This window comes from Carcharodon carcharias, chromosome 7 (assembly GCF_017639515.1).
Source record: "Carcharodon carcharias isolate sCarCar2 chromosome 7, sCarCar2.pri, whole genome shotgun sequence".
Taxonomy (NCBI): domain Eukaryota; kingdom Metazoa; phylum Chordata; class Chondrichthyes; order Lamniformes; family Lamnidae; genus Carcharodon; species Carcharodon carcharias.
In genome coordinates, this window is record NC_054473.1 from 124,152,757 (window position 1) to 124,176,970 (window position 24,214).

At 48.0% G+C, this 24,214-nt stretch overlaps 1 protein-coding gene across 1 annotated transcript in view; it reads right to left on the reverse strand.

Annotated features, from left to right (window-relative positions):
* ldhd (lactate dehydrogenase D) overlaps nt 1-24,214 on the reverse strand; it is a 314,359-nt gene that overhangs the window by 274,712 nt on the left and 15,433 nt on the right. Inside the window, exons 5-7 of the mRNA XM_041191670.1 lie at nt 22,775-22,934; nt 21,695-21,894; nt 20,381-20,509 (exon numbers count right to left, since the gene is read on the reverse strand). Coding sequence (XP_041047604.1) covers nt 20,381-20,509; nt 21,695-21,894; nt 22,775-22,934 — 489 coding nt within the window. The remainder of the gene's footprint in view (nt 1-20,380; nt 20,510-21,694; nt 21,895-22,774; nt 22,935-24,214) is intronic.

Genomic DNA, 24,214 nt, shown 5'->3' on the forward strand with positions numbered 1-24,214 from the left:
CCCAGCTGGAGTACTGTACTCAGATCCATGGTTAGACCCCAGCTGCAGAACTGCATTCAGATCCACGGTTAGACCCCAGCTGGAGTGCTGCACGCAGATACATGGTTGGACGCCAGCTGGAGTACTGCACTCAGATCCATGGTTGGACCCATTCTGGAGTACTGCACTCAGATCCATGGTTAGACCTCAGCTGGAGTACTGCATTCAGATCCTTGGTTAGACTACAGCTGAAGTACTGCACTCAAACCCATAGTTAGACCCTAGCTGGAATACTGCACTCAGATCCATAGTTAGACTCGAGCTGGCATGCTACACTCAGATCCATGGTTTGACCCCAACTGGAATAATGTTCTCAGATCTATGGTTAGACCTCAGCTGGAGTACAATACTCAGATCCATGGTTAGACCACAGCTAAAGTGCTGCGCTCAGATTCATGGTTAGACCCCAGCTGGAGTACTGCACTGAGAACCATGGTTAGACCTCAGCAGGAATACTGCTCTCAGATCTATGGTTAGACCGCAGCTGGAGCACAGTACTCAGATCCATGGTTAGACCGCAGATGAAGAGCTGCACTCAGATCCATGGTCAGACCCCAGCTGGAATACTGCATTCAGATCCATGGTTAGACCACAGCTGGAGTACTGCACTCAGATCCATGGTTGGACCCCAGCTGGGGTACCGCACTCAAATCCATGGTTGGACCCCAGCTGGATTACTGCACTCAGATCCATGGTTAGAACCCAGCTGGAGTACTGCACTCAGATCCATGGTTGGACGCCAGCTGGAGTACTGCACTCAGATGCATGGTTGGACCCCAGCTGGAGTACTGCACTCAGATCCATGGTTAGACCTCAGCTGGAATACTGCATTCAGATCCTTGGTTAGACTACAGCTGAAGTACTGCATTCAAACCCATGGTTAGACCCTTGCAAGAGTACTGCATTCAGATCCAGGGTTAGATCTCAGCTGCTGTACTGCACTCAGATCCACGGTTAGATCACAGCTGGAGCACTGCCGTCAGATCCATGGATAGACCCCAGTTGGAGACCTGCACTCAAAACAATGGTTGGACCCCAGCTGGGGTACTGCACGCAGATACATGGTTGGACCCCAGCTGGAATACTGCACTCAGATCCATGGTTAGAACCCAGTTGGAATCCTGCACTCAGATCCATGGTAAGAGCCTAGCTGGAGTCCTGCACTCAAATCCATGGTTAGAATCCGGCTGGGGTACTGCACTCAGATCCATGGTTAGACCTCAGATGGAGTACTGCATTCAGATCCAAGGTTAGACTACAGATGAAGTACTGCATTCAAATCCATGGTTAGACCTCAGCTGGAATACTGCACTCAGATCCACGGTTAGACCCCAGCTGGAAAACTGCATTCAGATCCATGGTTAGACCCCAGCTGGAATACTGCATTCAGATCCATGGTTAGATCACAGCTGGAGTACTGCACTCAGATCCATGGTTGGACCCCAGCTGGGGTACTGCACGCAGATATATGGTTGGACCCCAGCTGGACTCCTGCACTCAAATCCATGGTTAGACCCGAGCTGGGGTACTGCACACGGATCCATGGTTAGACCTCAGCTGGAGTACTGCATTCAGATCCATGGTTATACTACGGCTGAAGTACTGCATTCAAATCCATGGTAAGACCCAGGCTAAAGTGCCGCACTCAGATCCATGGTTAGACCCCAGCTGGAGTACTGCACTCAGAAACATGGTTAGACCTCAGCAGGAATACTGCTCTCAGATCTATGGTTAGACCTCAGCTGGAGTACAGTACTCAGATCCATGGTTAGACCCCAGCTGAAGTGCTGCATTCAGATCCATGGTCAGACCCCAGCTGGAATACTGCATTCAGATCCATGGTTAGACACGAGCTGGAGTACTGCACTCAGATCCATGGTTAGACCTCAGCTGGAGTACTGCATTCAGATTCTTCGTTAGACTACAGCTGGAGTACTGCATTCAAACCCACGGTTAGACTACAGAAGAAGTACTGCATTCAAACCCATGGTTAGACCCTAGCTGGAGTACTGCACTCAGATCCATGGTTAGACCCCAGCTGGAGTACTGCACACAGATCCATGGATAGACCCTAGATGGAGTACTGCACTCAGATCCATGGTTAGACCCCAGCTGGAGTACTGTACTCAGATCCATGGTTAGACCCCAGCTGCAGAACTGCATTCAGATCCACGGTTAGACCCCAGCTGGAGTGCTGCACGCAGATCCATGGTTGGACGCCAGCTGGAGTACTGCACTCAGATCCATGGTTGGACCCATTCTGGAGTACTGCACTCAGATCCATGGTTAGACCTCAGCTGGAGTACTGCATTGAGATCCTTGGTTAGACTACAGCTGAAGTACTGCACTCAAACCCATAGTTAGACCCTAGCTGGAATAATGCACTCAGATCCATAGTTAGACTCGAGCTGGCATGCTACACTCAGATCCATGGTTTGACCCCAACTGGAATAATGTTCTCAGATCTATGGTTAGACCTCAGCTGGAGTACAATACTCAGATCCATGGTTAGACCACAGCTAAAGTGCTGCGCTCAGATTCATGGTTAGACCCCAGCTGGAGTACTGCACTGAGAACCATGGTTAGACCTCAGCAGGAATACTGCTCTCAGATCTATGGTTAGACCGCAGCTGGAGCACAGTACTCAGATCCATGGTTAGACCGCAGATGAAGTGCTGCACTCAGATCCATGGTCAGACCCCAGCTGGAATACTGCATTCAGATCCATGGTTAGACCCCAGCTGGAGTACTGCACTCAGATCCATGGTTGGACCCCAGCTGGGGTACCGCACTCAAATCCATGGTTGGACCCCAGCTGGATTACTGCACTCAGATCCATGGTTAGAACCCAGCTGGAGTACTGCACTCAGATCCATGGTTGGACGCCAGCTGGAGTACTGCACTCAGATGCATGGTTGGACCCCAGCTGGAGTACTGCACTCAGATCCATGGTTAGACCTCAGCTGGTGTACTGCATTCAGATCCTTGGTTAGACTACAGCTGAAGTACTGCATTCAAACCCATGGTTAGACCCTTGCAAGAGTACTGCATTCAGATCCAGGGTTAGATCTCAGCTGCTGTACTGCACTTAGATCCACGGTTAGATCACAGCTGGAGCACTGCCGTCAGATCCATGGATAGACCCCAGTTGGAGACCTGCACTCAAAACAATGGTTGGACCCCAGCTGGGGTACTGCACGCAGATACATGGTTGGACCCCAGCTGGAATACTGCACTCAGATCCATGGTTAGAACCCAGTTGGAATCCTGCACTCAGATCCATGGTTAGAGCCTAGCTGGAGTCCAGCACTCAAATCCATGATTAGACTCCGGCTGGGGTACTGCACTCAGATCCATGGTTAGACCTCAGATGGAGTACTGCATTCAGATCCAAGGTTAGACTACAGATGAAGTACTGTATTCAAATCCATGGTTAGACCCTAGCTGGAGTACTGCACTCAGATCCATGGTTAGACCCCAGCAGAGTACTGCACTCAGATCTATGGTTAGACCGCAGCTGGAGTACAGCACTTAGATCCATGGTTAGACCACAGATGAAGTGCAGCACTCAGATCTATGGTAATACCCCAGTTGGAGTACTGCACTCAGATCCATGATTAGACCTCAGCCAGAATACTGCTCTCAGATCTATGGTTAGACCCCAGCTGGAATACTGCATTCAGATCCATGGTTAGACCCTAGCTGGAATACTGCATTCAGATCCATGGTTAGACCCCAGCTGGAGTACTGCACTCAGATCCATGGTTGGACCCCAGCTGGGGTACTGCATTCAGATCCATGGTTGGATCCCAGCTGGAGTACTGCACTCGGATCCATGGTTAGAACCCAGCTGGAGTCCTGCACTCAGATTCATGGTTAGAGCCCAGCTGGAGTACTGCACTCAGAACCATGGTTAGACCTCAGCAGGAATACTGCTCTCCGATCTATGGTTAGACCTCAGCTGGAGTACAGTACACAGATCCATGGTTAGACCGCAGCTGAAGCGCTGCACTCAGATCCATGGTCAGACCCCAGCTGGAATACTGCATTCAGATCCATTGTTAGACCCCAGCTGGATTACTGCACTCTGATCCATGGTTGGACCCCAGCTGGGGTACTGCACTCAAATCCATGGTTGGACCCCAGCTGGAGTACTGCACTCAGATCCAGGGTTAGATCTCAGCTGCTGTACTGCACTCAGATCCACGGTTAGATCTCAGCTGGAGCACTGCCGTCAGATCCATGGATAGACCCCAGTTGGAGACCTGCACTCAAAACAATGGTTGGACCCCAGCTGGGGTACTGCACGCAGATACATGGTTGGACCCCAGCTGGAGTACTGCACTCAGATCCATGGTTGGACCCCAGCTGGGGTACTGCACTCAGATCCATGGTTGGATCCCAGCTGGAGTACTGCACTCAGATCCACGGTTAGACCACAGCTGGAATACTGCATTCAGATACATGGTTGGACCCCAGCTGGAATACTGCATTCAGATCCATGGTAAGACCCCAGCTGGAATACTGTATTCAGATCCATGTTTAGAGCCCAGTTGGAGCACTGCACACAGATCCATGTTTGGACACCAGCTGGGGTACTGCACTCAGATACATGGTTGGACCCCTGCTGGAGTACTGCACTCAGATCCATGGCTAGACGCAAGCTGGAGTACTGCACTCAGATCCATGGTTAGACCCCAGCTGGAGTACTGCACTCAGATCCATGGTTAGACCACAGCTAAAGTACTGCACTCAGATCCATGGATAGACCCCAGCTGGAGTACTGAACTCAGAACTATGGTTAGACCTCAGCAGGAATACTGCTCTCAGATCTATGGTTAGACCACAGCTGTAGTACAGTACTCAGATCCATGGTTAGACCGCAGCTGAAGCGCTGCACTCAGATGCATGGTCAGACCACAGCTGGAATACTGCATGCAGATCCATGGTTAGACCCCAGCTGGATTACTGCACTCTGATCCATGGTTGGACCCCAGCTGGGGTACTGCACTCAAATCCATGGTTGGACCCCAGCTGGAGTACTGCACTCAGATCGATGGTTAGAACCCAGCTGGAGTACTGCACTCAGATCCATGGTTAGACCTCAGCTGGAGTACTGCATTCAGATCCTTGGTTAGACTACAGCTGAAGTACTGCATTCAAACCCATGGTTAGACCCCAGCAAGAGTACTGCATTCAGATCCAGGGTTAGATCTCAGCTGCTGTACTGCACTCAGATCCACGGTTAGATCTCAGCTGGAGCACTGCTGTCAGATCCATGGATAGACCGAAGTTGGAGACCTGCACTCAAAACAATGGTTGGACCGCAGCTGGGGTACTGCACGCAGATACATGGTTGGACCCCAGCTGGAGTACTGCACTCAGATCCATGATTAGAACCCAGCTGGAATCCTGCACTCAGATCCATGGTTAGATCCTAGCTGGAGTCCGGCACTCAAATCCATGGTTAGAATCCAGCTGGGGTACTGCACTCAGATCCATGGTTAGACCTCAGCAGGAGCACTGCATTCAGATCCATGGTTAGACGAAAGCTGACGTACTGCATTCAAATCCATGGTTAGACCCTAGCAGGAGTACTGCACTCGGATCCATGGTTAGACACCAGCTGCAGTACTGCACTCAGATCCATGGTTAGACCCTAGCTGGAGTACTGCACTCAGATACATGGTTAGACCCCAGCTGGAAGACTGCACTTAGATCAATGGTTAGAGCCCAGCTGGAGTCCTGCACTCAAATCCATGGTTAGACCCTAGCTGGGGTACTGCACTCAGATCCATGGTTAAATCTCAGCTGGAGTACTGCACTCAGATCCATGGTTAGACCCTAGCTGGAGTACTGCACTCATATCAATGGTTAGACCACAGATGAAGTGCTGCACTCAGATCCATGGTAATACCCCAGTTGGAGTACTGCACTCAGATCCATTGTTAGACCTCAGCTGGAATACTGCTCTCAGATCTATGGTTAGACCCCAGCTGGAATACTGCATTCAGATCCATGGTTAGACCCTAGCTGGAATACTGCATTCAGATCCATGGTTAGACCCCAGCTGGAGTACTGCACTCAGATCCATGGTTAGAACCCAGCTGGAGTCCTGCACTCAGATCCATGGTTAGAGCCCAGCTGGAGTCCTGCATTCAGATCCATGGTTAGAACCCAGCTGGGATAATGCACTCAGATCCATGGTAAGACCCCAGCTGGAATACTGCTCTCAGACCTATGGTTAGACCGCAGCTGGAGTACAGCACTCAGATCCATGGTTAGACCCCAGCTGAAGTACTGCACTCAGATCCATGGTTAGAACCCAGCTAGAGTACTGAACTCAGATCCATGGTTAGACTTCAGCTGGAGTACAGCATTCAGATCCCTGATTAGACCTCAGCTGGAATACTGCACTCAGATCCACGGTTAGACCCCAGCTGGAATACTGCATTCAGATACATGGTTGGACCCCAGCTAGAATACTGCATTCAGATCAATGGTAAGACCCCAGCTGGAATAATGTATTCAGATCCGCGGTTAGAGCCCAGCTGGAGTACTGCACTCAGATCCATGGTTGGAACCCAGCTGGAGTACTGCACTCAGATCCGTGGTTAGACCCCAGCTGGAGTCCTGCACTCAGATCCATGGTTAGACTACAGACTGAAGTACTGCATTCAAATCCATGGTTAGACCCTAGCTGGAGTACTGCACTCAGATCCATGGTTAGACCGCAGCTGGAGTACAGTACTCAGATTCATGGTTAGACCCTAGCTGGAGTACTGCACTTAGATCCATGGTTAGACTCCAGCGGGAGTACTGCACTCAGATCCATGGTAAGACTCCAGCTGGAATACTGCTCTCAGATCTATGGTTAGACCTCAGCCGGAGTACAACACTCAGATCCATGGTTAGACCACAGCTAAAGTGCTGCACTCAGATCCATGGTTAGACCCCAGCTGGAATACTGCATTCAGCTCCCTGATTAGAACTCAGTTGGAATACTGCACTCAGATCCACGGTTAGACCCCAGCTGGAATACTGCATTCAGATCCATGGTTAGGCTCCAGCTGGAATACTGCATTCAGATCCTTGGTTAGACCCCAGCTGGAATACTGCATTCAGATCCATGGTTAGATCGCAGCTGGAGTACTGCACTCAGATCCATGGTTAGAACCCAGCTGGAGTCCTGCACTCAGAACCATGGTTACAGCCTAGCTGGAGTCCTGCACTCAAATCCATGGTTAGACTCCAGCTGGGGTAATGCACTCAGATCGATGGTTAGACCTCAGCAGGAGTACTGCATTCAGATCCATGGTTAGACTACAGCTGAGGTACTGCATTCAAATCCATGGTTAGACCCTAGCTGGAGTACTGCACTCAGATCCATGGTTAGACACCAGCTGGAGTACTGCACTCAGAGCCATGGTTAGACCCTAGCTGGTGTACTGCACTCAGATACATGGTTAGACCCCAGCTGGAGTACTGCACTCAGATCAAGGTTAGAGCCCATCTGGAGTCCTGCACTCAAATCCATGGTTAGACCCTAGCTGGAGTACTGCACTCAGATCCATGGTTAGACACCAGCTGGAGTACTGCACTCAGAGCCATGGTTAGACCCTAGCTGGAGTACTGCATTCAGATACTATGTTAGACCCCAGCTGGAGTACTGTACTCAGATCAAGGTTAGAGCCCAACTGGAGTCCTGCACTCAAATCCATGGTTAGACCCTAGCTGGGGTACTGCACTCAGATCCATGGTTAAATCTCAGCTGGAGTACTGCACTCAGATCCATGGTTAGACCCTAGCTGGAGTACTGCAGTCATATCAATGTTTAGATCTCAGCAGGAGTCCTGCATTCAGTTCCATGGTTAGATCCCAGGTGAACTACTGCACACAGATCCATGGTTAGATCTCATCTGGAGTACTGCACTCAGATCCATGGTTAGACCCCAGTGGAGTACTGCACTCAGATCCAAGGTTAGACCACAGCTGGAATACTGTTCTCAGATCTATGGTTAGACCGCAGCTGGAGTACAGCACTCAGATCCATGGTTCGACCACAGGTGAAGTGATGCACTCAGATCCATGGTAATACCCCAGTTGGAGTGCTGCACTCAGATCCATGGTTAGACCCCAGCTGGAGTACTGCACTCAGATCCATGGTTAGACCTCAGCTGGAGTACTGCATTCAGAGCCTTGGTTAGACCTCAGCTGAATACTGCATTCAAATCCATGGTTAGACGCCAGCTGGAGTACTGCACTCAGATCCATGGTTGGACCCCAGCTGGAGTACTGCACTCAGATGCATGGTTGGACCCCAGCTGGAGTACTACACACAGATCCATGGTTGGACCTCAGCTGGAGTACTGCATTCAGATCTTCGGTTAGACTACAGCTGAAGTACTGCATTCAAACCCATGGTGAGACCCCAACTGGTGTACAGCACTCAGATCCATGGTTAGACCATAGCTGCTGTATGCCCTCAGATACATGGTTAGTCTCCAGCTAGAGTAATGCACTCAGATCCATGGTTACATCTCAGCTGGAGTAATGCAATCAGATCCATGGTTAGATCTCAGCTGGAGTACTGCACTCAGGTCCATGGTTAGATCACAGCTGGAGCACTGCCGTCAGATCCATGGATAGACCCCAATTGGAGACCTGCACTCAAAACAATGGTTGGACCCCAGCTGGGGTACTGCACGCAGATACATGGTTGGACCCCAGCTGGAATACTGCACTCAGATCCATGGTTAGAACCCAGTTGGAATCCTGCACTCAGATCCATGGTTAGAGCCTAGCTGGAGTCCAGCACTCAAATCCATGGTTAGACTCCGGCTGGTGTACTGCACTCAGATCCATGGTTAGACCTCAGATGGAGTACTGCATTCAGATCCAAGGTTAGACTACAGATGAAGTACTGCATTCAAATCCATGGTTAGACCCTAGCTGGAGTACTGCACTCAGATCCATGGTTAGACCCCAGCAGAGTACTGCACTCAGATCTATGGTTAGACCGCAGCTGGAGTACAGCACTTAGATCCATGGTTAGACCACAGATGAAGTGCAGCACTCAGATCCATGGTAATACCCCAGTTGGAGTACTGCACTCACATCCATGATTAGACCTCAGCCAGAATACTGCTCTCAGATCTATGGTTAGACCCCAGCTGGAATACTGCATTCAGATCCATGGTTAGACCCTAGCTGGAATACTGCATTCAGATCCATGGTTAGACCCCAGCTGGAGTACTGCACTCAGATCCATGGTTGGACCCCAGCTGGGGTACTGCATTCAGATCCATGGTTGGATCCCAGCTGGAGTACTGCACTCAGATCCATGGTTAGAACCCAGCTGGAGTCCTGCACTCAGATTCATGGTTAGAGCCCAGCTGGAGTACTGCACACAGAACCATGGTTAGACCTCAGCAGGAATACTGCTCTCCGATCTATGGTTAGACCTCAGCTGGAGTACAGTACACAGATCCATGGTTAGACCGCAGCTGAAGCGCTGCACTCTAGATCCATGGTCAGACCCCAGCTGGAATACTGCATTCAGATCCATGGTTAGATCCCAGCTGGATTACTGCACTCTGATCCATGGTTGGACCCCAGCTGGGGTACTGCACTCAAATCCATGGTTGGACCCCAGCTGGAGTACTGCACTCAGATCCAGGGTTAGATCTCAGCTGCTGTACTGCACTCAGATCCACGGTTAGATCTCAGCTGGAGCACTGCCGTCAGATCCATGGATAGACCCCAGTTGGAGACCTGCACTCAAAACAATGGTTGGACCCCAGCTGGGGTACTGCACGCAGATACATGGTTGGACCCCAGCTGGAGTACTGCACTCAGATCCATGGTTGGACCCCAGCTGGGGTACTGCACTCAGATCCATGGTTGGATCCCAGCTGGAGTACTGCACTCAGATCCACGGTTAGACCCCAGCTGGAATACTGCATTCAGATACATGGTTGGACCCCAGCTGGAATACTGCATTCAGATCCATGGTAAGACCCCAGCTGGAATACTGTATTCAGATCCATGTTTAGAGCCCAGTTGGAGCACTGCACACAGATCCATGTTTGGACACCAGCTGGGGTACTGCACTCAGATACATGGTTGGACCCCTGCTGGAGTACTGCACTCAGATCCATGGCTAGACGCAAGCTGGAGTACTGCACTCAGATCCATGGTTAGACCCCAACTGGAATACTGCTCTCAGATCTATGGTTACACCTCAGCTGGAGTACAACACTCAGATCCATGGTTAGACCACAGCTAAAGTACTGCACTCAGATCCATGGATAGACCCCAGCTGGAGTACTGAACTCAGAACTATGGTTAGACCTCAGCAGGAATACTGCTCTCAGATCTATGGTTAGACCTCAGCTGTAGTACAGTACTCAGATCCATGGTTAGACCGCAGCTGAAGCGCTGCACTCAGATCCATGGTCAGACCACAGCTGGAATACTGCATGCAGATCCATGGTTAGACCCCAGCTGGATTACTGCACTCTGATCCATGGTTGGACCCCAGCTGGGGTACTGCACTCAAATCCATGGTTGGACCCCAGCAGGAGTACTGCACTCAGATCGATGGTTAGAACCCAGCTGGAGTACTGCACTCAGATCCATGGTTAGATCTCAGCTGCAGTACTGCATTCAGATCCTTGGTTAGACTACAGCTGAAGTACTGCATTCAAACCCACGGTTAGACCCTAGCAAGAGTACTGCATTCAGATCCAGGGTTAGATCTCAGCTGCTGTACTGCACTCAGATCCACGGTTAGATCTCAGCTGGAGCACTGCTGTCAGATCCATGGATAGACCGAAGTTGCAGACCTGCACTCAAAACAATGGTTGGACCGCAGCTGGGGTACTGCACGCAGATACATGGTTGGACCCCAGCTGGAGTACTGCACTCAGATCCATGATTAGAACCCAGCTGGAATGCTGCACTCAGATCCATGGTTAGATCCTAGCTGGAGTCCGGCACTCAAATCCATGGTTAGACCCCAGCTGGGGTACTGCACTCAGATCCATGGTTAGACCTCAGCAGGAGCACTGCATTCAGATCCATGGTTAGACTAAAGCTGAAGTACTGCATTCAAATCCATGGTTAGACCCTAGCAGGAGTACTGCACTCGGATCCATGGTTAGACACCAGCTGCAGTACTGCACTCAGATCTATGGTTAGACCGCAGCTGGAGTCCTGCACTCAGATCCATGGTTAGACTACAGACTGAAGTACTGCATTCAAATCCATGGTTAAACCCTAGCTGGAGTACTGCACTCAGATCCATGGTTAGACCTCAGCTGGAGTACCGCACTCAGATCCATGGTTAGACCTCAGCTGGAGTACTGCCCACAGATCCATGGTTAGACCCCAGCTGGAGTACTGCACTCAGATCCATGGTTAGACCCTAGTTGGCATACTGCACTCAGATCCATGGTTAGGCCCCAGCTGGAATGCTACACTCAGATCCATGGTTAGAGCCCAGTTGGCGTACTGCACTCAGATCCATGGTTAGATCTCAGCTGGAATACTGCACTCAGATCCATGGTTAAACCTAGCTGCTGTATACACTAAGATACATGGTTAGACCCCAGCTGCTGTACAGCACTCAGATCCATGATTAGACCCTAGCTGCTGTATGCCCTCAGATACATGGTTAGACTCCAGCTGGAGTAATGCACTCAGATCCATGGTTACATCTCAGCTGGAGTAATGCAATCAGATCCACGGTTAGATCTCAGCTGGAGTACTGCACTCAGATCCATGGTTAGATCTCAGCTGGAGTACTGCACTCAGATCCATGGTTAAATCTCAGCTGGAATACTGCATTCAGATCCATGGTTAGATCTCAGCTGGAGTACTGCACTCAGATCCATGGTTAAATCTCAGCTGGACTACTGCACTCAGATCCATGGTTAGACCCTAGCTGCTGTATGCACTCAGATATATGGTTAGATCCAGTTGGAGTACTGCACTCAGATCCATGGTTAACCTCAGCTGGAGTACTGCGCAGATACATGGTTAGACCCCAGTTGGCGTACTGCACTCAGATCCATGGTTAGACCTCAGCTGGAGTACTGCATTCAGATCCTTGGTTAGACCTCAGCTGAAGTACTGCATTCAAATACATGGTTAGACGCCAGCTGGAGTACTGCATTCAGATCCATGGTTGGACCCCAGCTGCAGTACTGCACTCAGATGCATGGTTGGACCCCAGCTGGAGTACTACACTCAGATCCATGGTTAGACCTCAGCTGGAGTACTGCATTCAGATCCTTGGTTAGACTACAGCTGAAGTACTGCATTCAAATACATGGTTAGACGCCAACTGGAGTACTGCATTCAGATCCATGGTTGGACCCCAGCTGCAGTACTGCACTCAGATGCATGGTTGGACCCCAGCTGGAGTACTACACTCAGATCCATGGTTAGACCTCAGCTGGAGTACTGCATTCAGATCCTTGGTTAGACTACAGCTGAAGTACTGCATTCAAACCCATGGTTAGACCCCAGCTGGTGTACAGCACTCAGATCCATGGTTAGACCATAGCTGCTGTATGCCCTCAGATACATGGTTAGACCCCAGTTGGCGTACTGCACTCAGATCCATGGTTAGACCTCAGCTGGAGTACTGCATTCAGATCCTTGGTTAGACTACAGCTGAAGTACTGCATTCAAACCCATGGTTAGACCCCAGCTGGTGTACAGCACTCAGATCCATGGTTAGACCATAGCTGCTGTATGCCCTCAGATACATGGTTAGACTCCAGCTGGAATACTGCACTCAGATCCATGGTTACATATCAGCTGCAGTAATGCAATCAGATCCATGGTTAGATCTCAGCTGGAGTACTGCACTCAGATCCATGGTTAGACCCTAGCTGGAGTACTGCACTCAGATCCATGGTTAGACCCCAGCTGGAATGCTACACTCAGATCCATGGTTAGACCCTAACAAGAGTACTGCACTCAGATCCAGGGTTAGATCTCAGCTGCAGTACTGCACTCAGATCCACGGTTAGATCTCAGCTGGAGCACTGCCGTCAGATCCATGGATAGACCCCAGTTGGTGTACTGCACTCAGATCCATGGTTAGACCCCAGCTGGAATGCTACACTCAGATCCATGGTTAGACCCTAGCAAGAGTACTGCACTCAGATCCATGGTTAGATCTCAGCTGGAGTACTGCACTCAGATCCATGGTTAAATCTCAGCTGGAGCACTGCATTCAGATCCATGGTTAGATCTCAGCTGGAGTACTGCACTCAGATCCATGGTTAGGTCTCAGCTGGAGTACTGCACTCAGATCCATGGTTAAATCGCAGCTGGACTACTGCACTCCGATCCATGGTTAGACCCTAGCTGCTGTATGCACTCAGATATACGGTTAGACTCCAGCTGGAGTACTGCACTCAGATCCATGGTTAACCTCAGCTGGAATACTGCGCAGATCCATGGTTAGACCCCAGCTGGAGTACTGCACTCATATCCATGGTTAGATCTCAGCTGGAGTACTGCACTCAGATCCATGGTTACATCTCAGCTGGAGTACTGCAATCAGATCCATGGTTAGACCCAAGCTGGAGTACTGCACTCATATCCATGGTTAGATCTCAGCTGGAGTACTGCACTCAGATCCATGGTTAAACCCCAGCAGGAGTAGAGCACTCAGATTCATGGTTAGACCCGAGCAAGAGTGCTGCAGTCAGATCCATGGTTAGACCCCAGCTGGAGTACTGCACTCAGATCCCTGATTAGACCTGAGCTGGAATACTGCACTCAGATCCACGGCTACAGCACAGCTGGAATACTGCATTCAGATCCATGGTTAGATCTCAGCTGGAGTACTGCATTCATTTCCATGGTTAGATCCCAGGTGAACTGCTGCACTCAGATCCTTGGTTAGATCTCAGCTGGAGTACTGCACTCAGATCCATGGTTGGACCCCAGCTGGAGTACTGCACTCAGATCCATGGTTTGACCCCAGCTGGAGTCCTGCACTCAGATCCATGGTTAGACCTCAGCTGGAGTACTGCATTCAGATCCATGGTTAGACCCCAGCTGGAGTACTGCACTCAGATCCATGGTTAGATCTCAGCTGGAGTACTGCATTCAGATCCATGATTAGACCCCAGCGGAGTACTGCACTCAGATCCATGGTTAGACCCCAGCTGGAATACTGCTCTCAGATCTATGGTTAGAGCGCAGCTGGAGTACAGCACTCAGATCCATGGTTAGACCACAGCTGGAGTACAGCACTGAGATCCATGGTTGAACCTCAGCTGGAGTACTGCACTCATATCCATGGCTAGATCTCAGCTGGAGTACTGCACTCAGATCCATGGTTAGATCTCAGCTGGAGTACTGCACTCAGATCCATGGTTAGATCTCAGCTGGAGTACTGCACTCAGATCCTTGGTTAGAACTCGGCTGGAGCACTGCACTCAGATCCATGCTTAGTCCCCAGCTGGTGTACTGCACTCAGATCCATGGTTAGACCTCAGCTAGAGTACCGCACTCAGATCCATGGTTAGACCTCAGCTGGAGTACTGCCCACAGATCCATGGATAGACCCCAGTTGGCGTACTGCACTCAGATCCATGGTTAGATCTCAGCTGGAGTACTGCACTCAGATCCATGGTTAAACCCCAGCAGGAGTAGAGCACTCAGATTCATGGTTAGACCCGAGCAAGAGTGCTGCAGTCAGATCCATGGCTAGACCCCAGCTGGAGTACTGCACTCAGATCCCTGATTAGAACTGAGCTGGAATACTGCACTCAGATCCACGGTTAGAGCACAGCTGGAATACTGGATTCAGATTTATGTTTAGTCCCCAGCAGGAATACTGCATTCAGATCCATGGTTAGACCCCAGGTGGAATACTGCATTCAGATCCATGGTTTGACCCCAGCTGGAGTCCTGCACTCAGATCCATGGTTAGACCTCAGCTGGAGTACTGCATTCAGATCCATGGTTAGACCCCAGCTGGAGTACTGCACTCAGATCCATGGTTAGATCTCAGCTGGAGTACTGCACTGAGATCCTTGGTTAGAACTCGGCTGGAGCACTGCACTCAGATCCATGCTTAGTCCCCAGCTGGAATACTTCACTCAGATCAATGGTTAGACCCCAGCTGGAGATCTGCACTCAGATCCATGGTTAGACCTCAGCTGGAGTACCGCACTCAGATCCATGGTTAGACCTCAGCTGGAGTACTGCCCACAGATCCATGGATAGACCCCAGTTGGCGTACTGCACTCAGATCCATGGTTAGATCTCAGCTGGAGTACTGCCCTCAGATCCATGCTTAAATCTCAGCTGGAGTACTGCACTCAGATCCATGGTTAAATCTCAGCTTGGGTACTGCACTCAGATCCATGGTTAGACCCTAGCTGCTGTATGCACTCAGATATATGGTTAGACTCCAGCTGGAGTACTGCACTCAGATCCATGGTTAACCTCAGCTGGAGTACTGCGCAGATCCATGGTTAGACCCCAGCTGGAGTACTGCACTCATATCCATGGTTAGATCTCAGCTGGAGTACTGCATTCAGATCCATGGTTAGATCTCAGGTGAACTACTGCACTCAGATCCATGGTTAGATCTCAGCTGGAGTACTGCATTCAGATCCATGATTAGACCCCAGCGGAGTACTGCACTCAGATCCATGGTTAGACCTCAGCTGGAGTACTGCATTCAGATCCCTGATTAGACCTCAGCTGGAATACTGCACTCAGATCCACGGTTAGACCCCAGCTGGAATACTGCATTCAGATACATGATTAGACCCCAGCTGGAATACTGCATTCAGATCCATGGTTAGACCCCAGCTGGAATACTGCATTCAGATCCATGGTTAGACCCCAGCTGGAGTACTGCACTCAGATCCATGGTTGGAATGCAGCTGGAGTACTGCACTCAGATCCATGGTTAGATCTCAGCTGGAGTACTGCACTCAGATCCATGGTAAGAACTCAGCTGGAGTATTTCACTCAGATCCGTGGTTAGACCCCAGCTGGAGTACTGCACTCAGATCCATGGTTAGACCCCAGTTGGCATACTGCACTCAGATCCATGGTTAGGCCCCAGCTGGAATGCTACACTCAGATCCATGGTTAGAGCCCAGTTGGCGTACTGCACTCAGATCCATGGTTAGATCTCAGCTGGAATACTGCACTCAGATCCATGGTTAAACCTAGCTGCTGTATACACTAAGATACATGGTTAGACCCCAGCTGCTGTACAGCACTCAGATCCATGATTAGACCCTAGCTGCTGTATGCCCTCAGATACATGGTTAGACTCCAGCTGGAGTAATGCACTCAGATCCATGGTTACATCTCAGCTGGAGTAATGCAATCAGATCCATGGTTAGATCTCAGCTGGAGTACTGCACTCAGAAACATGCTTAGACCCCAGCTGGAGTACTGCACTCAGATCCATGGTTAGATCTTAGCTGGAGTACTGCATTCAGATCCATGGTTACATCTCAGCTGGAGTACTGCACTCAGATCCATGGTTAGACCCCAGCTGGAGTACTGCACAGATCCATGGTTAGACCCAAGCTGGAGCACTGCACTCATATCCATGGTTAGATCTCAGCTGGAGTACTGCATTCAGATACATGGTTCGATCCCAGGTGAACTACTGCACTCAGATCCAATGGTTAGATCTCAGTTGGACTACTGCACTCAGATCCATAGTTAGACCCCAGCTGGAGTACTGCACTCAGATCCATGGTTAGACCCCAGCGGAGTACTGCACTCAGATCCATGGTTAGACCCCAGCTGGTGTACTGCACTCAGATCCATGGTTAGATCTCAGCTGGAGTACTGCATTGAGATCCTTGGTTAGAACTTGGCTGGAGTACTGCACTCAGATCCATGGTTAGATCTCAGCTGGAGTACTGCACTGAGATCCTTGGTTAGAACTCAGCTGGAGTACTGCATTAAGATCCATGGTTAGACCCCAGCTGGAATGCTACACTGAGATCCATGTTTAGACCCCAGTTGGCGTACTGCACTCAGATCCATGGTTAGATCTCAGCTGGAGTACTGCACTCAGATCCATGGTTAAATCTCAGCTGGAGTACTGCACTCAGATCCATGGTTAGATCTCAGCTGGAGTAATGCAGTCAGATCCATGGTTAGATCTCAGCTGGTGTACTGCACTCAGATCCATGGTTAAATCTCAGCTGGAGGTACTGCACTCATATCCATGGTTAGACCTAGCTGCTGTATGCATTAAGATACATGGTTAGACCCCAGCTGCTGTACAGCACTCAGATCAATGATTAGACCCTAGCTGCTGTATGCACTCAGATCCATGGTTACATCTCAGCTGGAGTAATGCAATCAGATCCATGGTTAGATCTCAGCTGGAGTACTGCACTCAGAAACATGCTTAGACCCCAGCTGGAGTACTGCACTCAGATCCATGGTTAGATCTTAGCTGGAGTACTGCATTCAGATCCATAGTTAGATCTTAGCTGGAGTACTGCACACAGATCCATGGTTAGATCTCAGCTGGAGTACTGCACTCATTTTTGGGCACCACTCCTCAGGAAAAATATATTAACCTCGAAGGGAATATAGTGCAGATTTACCAGAATTATCCCAGGACTAAAAAAAATCGTTTCAATTATAAGTACCGGTTGCATGGACTATTTGCTTGAACATAGAAGGTTAAGGGGTGGTTTAATTGAAGTGTTTAAGATAATTAAAAGATTTAATTGGATAAGTAGAAACTATTTTGTCTGGAGGCAAAATCCATACAAGGAGGCATCATCAAAAAAATTAGAGCTAGGCTGTTCAGAGGTGATGTTGGGAAGCACTTCTTCATGAAAAGAGTAATGGAAATTTGGAATTCTCTCCCCTAAAAGGCTGTTGGGTCTGGGATGATTGAAATTTTTTAACAAATACAGCTTAGTGTTAAGCAAAGATATTAAAGGTTACAGAACCAAGGCAAGCAGATGGGGTAAGGTACAGGTCAGCCATGATTAATTGAACGGCAGAACAGGCTCAAGGGGCCGAATGGATCATTCCTGGTCCTATGTTCCTATGAACCACAGAATGATGTAGTGCACAAGGAGGCCGTTCAGCCCATCATATCTGTGCTGGCTCTTAGAAAGATTCCACTCCCCTATACTTTCCCAACAGCCCTGCAAAGTTTGACCTTCAAGTTTTTAACCAATTCCCTTTTGAAAGTTATTATTGAGTCTGTTTCCACTGCCCTTTCAAGCAATGCATCCCAAATCATTACAACTCACTGCGCCAAACACATTCTTCTCATCTCATCTCTCATTCTTTTTCCTATTAACTCTGGTCATTTGTCCAGAGTAGGTTCTGTGCCAGTTAACTTCTTCAGAAACAAATCTGAATAAATATTTGGTTAGAAATCTGATTCAAAACTATAGGTGCAACTATTGGCTGAGATAATCAAACAGCTTCAAGGACACAGCACTTCAGTGTCACTGGGGTCAGAGTTCAGAGAGGGGAGAGTATTGTCGCTGGAGGGCAGTAGACTCAGGTGGAAATTGATAAATATTCCAGAGTTTTGCCCGATTATGTTTGGGAATTAGGGAGGATTCATGTTATACTTTCCAATTGGGAGATGAGTGTATTTCTGCTGCAGCTCTCAATCTGAGTGCAGTAGCTGCACTTCAGGTCCCATCCGGATTGTACTCTCTTTACACTGCTTTGCTCCCCAATGGCTGGAAATTTGGGTGTCGGTGGAGTAATTATAGATCTATAAATGTAGGACTGTAGCTTTAAGAATAAGCTTGTGTTGTAAGATCACATGATCTGTGTAAACCAATGAGTTAGCAGTGCAGGGAACCTCTAAGAGGGACGACTTTTTTAAGTATAGAGTTTGATGCTGCTGTCTTGTAAATAATGTTAAATGTGTCCACCAAGAAAAGTTGTCTGGAAGATCAACTCTATAACAATCTGTTAATGAGAAAGCCCTGCGTGTCTGGACACACAGCTGGGCAGAGCTTTCTACCAACAGTTAGAAAATGAAACAAAAACAAAAAATGCTGGAAAAACTCAGCAGGTCTGACAGCATCTGTGGAGAGAAAGATAAGAGTATTTCAGCAACTATTTCTCTGTCTTTCTCTCCACAGATGCTGTCAGACCTGCTGAGTTTTTCCAGCATTTTTTGTTTTTGTTTCAGATTTCCAGCATCCGCAGTATTTTGCTTTCAAGTTAGAAATGGAAGTTTTCAGAGATTGCTGCTCTCTCACCTTTGCAACTGAGGAAAAGTCGGTTTCAAAAAAGTGCACTTAATTTCCACAGCACATAGCGTCAGCAAAAGTGACATGAGACTAATGTCTCCAGGGGTTGAATTTTCAGTTCGGCGTGTGGGCGTGGGCCCAACACGCACAAGCGTGAAATATGACACTGGGCGAGAGTCCTGATGTTATCTCACACTCCCGCAATATTTCGGTCAGCAGGCGTGCACGGGAGTTGGCAGTACGCCCGTCAACAATTGAGAGGGCTGTTATGCCCTTTAATCAATTAATTAAATAGAATTTTTTCCTGCTATTCCAACCTCACGGTTGGTGGGTGGGCAAAAAGGCCAAGTGGCCTTTGGATTTTTGAGGAAACCTCATCCACGGGCGGGATGAGGTTTCTGATGTTAATTAAAAGTAAAACTTTTTGGAACTGATTTCAACATGTCCCTGCTCATGTGACAGAGTCACATGAGGGGACGTTTTCCTTTTTTTTATAAACTTGATTTGTCATGTGAAAAATCTTCAGCTCCCAGAGGCAGCTGTGCCTTCAGGGAGCTTTCTATGAGCTCACCTGCGCGCACGCACACACTTGCACGCTCGCCCTCCTCCCTCCCACACCCAGGCAGCGCTGAGCATTTCAGCACGTGATTCACGCTGGCTGGCCATTAATTAGCCAGCCAGCGTGAAATCACGGTCCTGGCCCAATGGCAGGCGAACTGTTGCATAGCCGCTCCTGGACACTGATGTTAAGTACAACTCACTTCACATCAATATTAAAACTTACTATATAAATGCAATGTGAATGGGCAGCATGGAGATTCTGATGAGATGCAATGTAGAAAGATGGGCACCATTTCTGCTTTGTGTTCAAAGGCCATTTATGGTTGTTTCCCCTTCATTTTCCAACATGGCTCCCTTTATTGTTGCCAACATATTTTTCGGATCTTATCTGATTTGTGAGTGTGATAAAATGATGGAGCTACGTCAGGGTCTATTCTGCCAAAAAAAACCCCCAACTGCGCAAATGGAGTGGGGGTGGGAAGAGATAGAGAGAGGAAAGTCTCTAAAAGAGACTGTGAGCCTACCTGTGGCCTGAATCTGTTCTTCCACACTTTTTTCAGTGCCGTGAAATTCCAGGAATAATGTTGGTGAGACCATATAACTCAGATTGTTGTACTTGTTGCAGGCATCTATCATCACATCGTCCAGGAACTCTGAGGAACAAACGTTTGTACATTAAAGGTGCTATTTTAATGTAAGTTGTTGTTGTGGTCTAATTGTTTGAACACAGTTGCTGTTCTGAATGCCAAAATTAACCAGCATGTCCAACAGTCTTGGCAAAAAATAACCCACCTTGCGAAGATCATTTGCTGTTCACTGCCTGGGGTAGTTTTCTGTTCCTGAGTTTGTTTTACTTTTATATAAAAGTGAAGTGATCCTGTTGCTTTTTAATTTGAAATATAATATATCAAAATAATAGACATTATTTGGTGACTTTGTTGTAAATAACATTTCATTTAAAAAGTAAATTGATATCGAAACAAGTTGTTAAAGGAGCCAATGGAGAGAGAGAGACACATTGGCACAGAAGGTGGTTCCAGTATGTGTTTAAAAAGGCAAAGCTCAGGGTTACTTTGCATATTAATGAAGGGCCCAATATGAACCAGGTTAGTTAATGGAAGTGAAGCTGCTTCAATTGCCTGCTGTCTGATTCAAAGAAACAAAGGTGGTACATCGCTCAGGGGACAGTGAATGGAGAACTGTATCACGTTATTTGTAGATTCCATTTTAACTAACATCTTGGATTCAAAAGCTAAAGACATTTGGTCACATCCAACTCAAAATCCAATCTCTTCATTAGGTAGAGCATTAAAATTGTGCTCTGTAAAGGATGCTGAGCGCTCTGTAAAGGATGCTGAGCTCGCCACTCATCCTGTACTTGCATCCAGGTCATAGCACACCCATGGATCATATCTCATCTGTGTACAAGTCATACCTCACCTGCGTACAAGTTGAACGGCACCGGTGTACAAATCAAACCACACCCATGTACAAGTCACAACATATCTATGTACAAGTCACTCCTTACCCATGTACAAGTCAAGCCTCACCTATGTACAAGTGACACTGCACTATTGTATAAATTGCACCATGCTCATGTACAAGTCATACCAAAATAGTGTACAAGTTTGTGCCTCACCTGCATACAGGTCATAGTGCACCCATGTCTGGGTCAAACCGCTCCAGGATGAAAGACAAAGTAACTCATTTGTACCTTTATCCACCCTACTTATTTGGTAATCGTGATACTACAGCAATCTGACTAGATCCCATCTTCTGCTTCCCACTCTTCTGTGGGTACTTAAGGTATAACATTATATTTTAAACGGTTGGCTTACCTATCCTTGCTATTGGGATGCCACACTGTAATATTTGCACTGTGCAATCCACGGCTGCTTGCACTGTTGGAAATGAGCAGACTGCAGACACCATGGTTTCTGGAATTCCATAGAGACGCAGCGTCGTCTTGGTGATTATTCCCAGAGTTCCTTCAGACCCAATGAAGAGATTAGTCAGGTTGTAACCGGCAGATGTCTTCCTGTAGCAGAGAGTATTATTGTGTTATCTGTGCATTAACTGAATGTCATGTTTCTCCAAGCTGACCAAACATGTCCACAGATTGAATATTCCAGCTGTACTGGGAAAGTCATGGGTTTGAGTCGGGTGAGTACTCACCATGAAACTCATGTGCTTCACTTACATGAGTTTGTTCTATTCTCAGATCAGTCACTGGCTGAAGTAAAACAAGTAAGCACTTGTATTTATATAGCACCTTTCATGGCTTCAGGGAATCCCAAATCACTTTTTAGCCGATGAGGTGCTTTTACAGTGCAGCCACTAGTATAGTGTAGGAAAGGCAGGATCTAACAGCAAAGTCACACTAGCGGGAATGAAATAGCTGATCAGATTAACTGATTTTAACTGTTGCTTCAGGGATAAGCATTGGCCAGGACACCGGTGGGGGTGGGGGGTGGTGTGGGGAGAAGCTCCCCTATTCTTCATCGAATTGGGATCTCTTATGTTCACCTGAGAGGGTAGACAGGGCCTCAGTTTAATGTCTCATCCAAAAGACAGTGCAGCACTCCCTCAGTACTGCGCTGGGATGTTGACCTAGATTGTGTTCATGTATGTGGAGTTGGGCTTCAACTCAGAGGTGAGAGAACGACCAATTTAGCCAAGGTTGATGCCCAAGTGATACTTAGAAACAAAATGTTCTACCTTTTGGCGAGGAGGTAAGGGTTAAGGGGATAGATTGGCAAAAAATGAGACGTTGCTACAACCCACACATCTCTCTCCTACTGGCAAGTTCGAAAGCTCCCCAAGAGCAACCATTTAATAATATTTTATAAAATCTAATATAAAATTGTATTTTGAAAGTTGTAAGAAGTGGTATTTGAGGGATTAACTGCTTTTGATACCTAAACCTTCGCTCCTGTCCTGCTGTGTACATTATCCTCCCGTCTGCCAAAACCACCTCAAGGTTTATCACGTTTTCCTTCATCGTTCCATACCGCACTGCATTTGTACCTGAGGCACTGGTGGCAGCCATTCCGCACAGGGAAGCGTCTGCACCTGGATCTGTAAAACAAATAACAGTCTGCTTTGGAGTCACCCGAAGACTTCTCATTGCCCGATAATTTTAACTTCATCCCTCCTTTTGTATGGAGTTCCAGTCAGGAGGTGTACCAAAGCCCCTTCAACCATCAGGCCTGTGCCCATTGACCTACATTGGCTCCAGGTTCAGTAGCTGAATCAAGATTGGTACTTTTCAGTGGTTTTCAGTTTTAAAATTCAGAGCATTGTTTTCAAATGCCCCCATGGCCTCGCCCCTCCCTATCTCTATAACCTCCTCCAGCCCAACAACCCTCCAAGATCTGTGCTCCTCCAATTCTGGCTTTCTGTGCATCTCCAAATTCCATCGCTCCACCATTGGGTAGCCGTGCCTTGAGCTGCCCAGGCTCTGGCGTTCCCTGGCTAAACTCACCCTCCTCTCTTTCCTCTTTTAAGATGCTCCTTAAAGCCTACCTCTTTGACCAAGCTTTTGGTCATCCGACCTAATATCTCTGTAAGTGATCCAGTCTCAAATTTTGTTTGATAATGCTCCTGTGAAGTGTTTTATGCAATTTTACTATGTTAAAGGCACTGCATAAATGCAAGTTGCTGTTGGTGCTGGCTAAGCAAAGCTGGTCCCATCTTAAAGCTGTCAACAGTCAACATGTTAGGGTTCTATGTGCTGAGGTGTCCCTGGCTTGATTATTCCTGTAGCTTTAATTTCAATAGTCATAAGCTAGATATCACAATTATAAATGATTATCTTTAAAGTGGTGCAGGGTGACTCTGGTGCGTTTATTCCAGATGTGGTCCTTTAAACTGCTGGTGACAGATCCAGCCTGCAGCACTTGAACAATTGCAGAGCTTGTGATTTTTAAAATAAGGTACCTTGAAAGTATTATCGTTCCCATTTGTACTTCTTAAGCAGGAAACTGAGCGTACCCCTTATTTATTTCCCAAACAATTTATAAATTATAATTCACTTGTTCCTCTTCAGCAGCTGCTTTCCTGTTTCTAATTATGAAAATTCAAGCCGTTAATCTATTTCCCAGTCTGTGCTGGCTTTGGCCTCTGCGTGATGTTCTGACACCAGACCTGGGCTACAGATTATTTACCTCTCTGACACTAAACAGGCAGCAGGGTAGTAGGGCTTTTGCATTTTTATTTCTCAAAGGATTACAAGTTTGAAGATAATTTAATGCTGGCTGAGATTGAGTCACGGAAATAAAAGAGCAGGGAATGTTAAGGGAGATTTATTATTTTGTTTTTTTTATAAAAGCAGTCATTAATCTCAGCTGGTAAAAGTT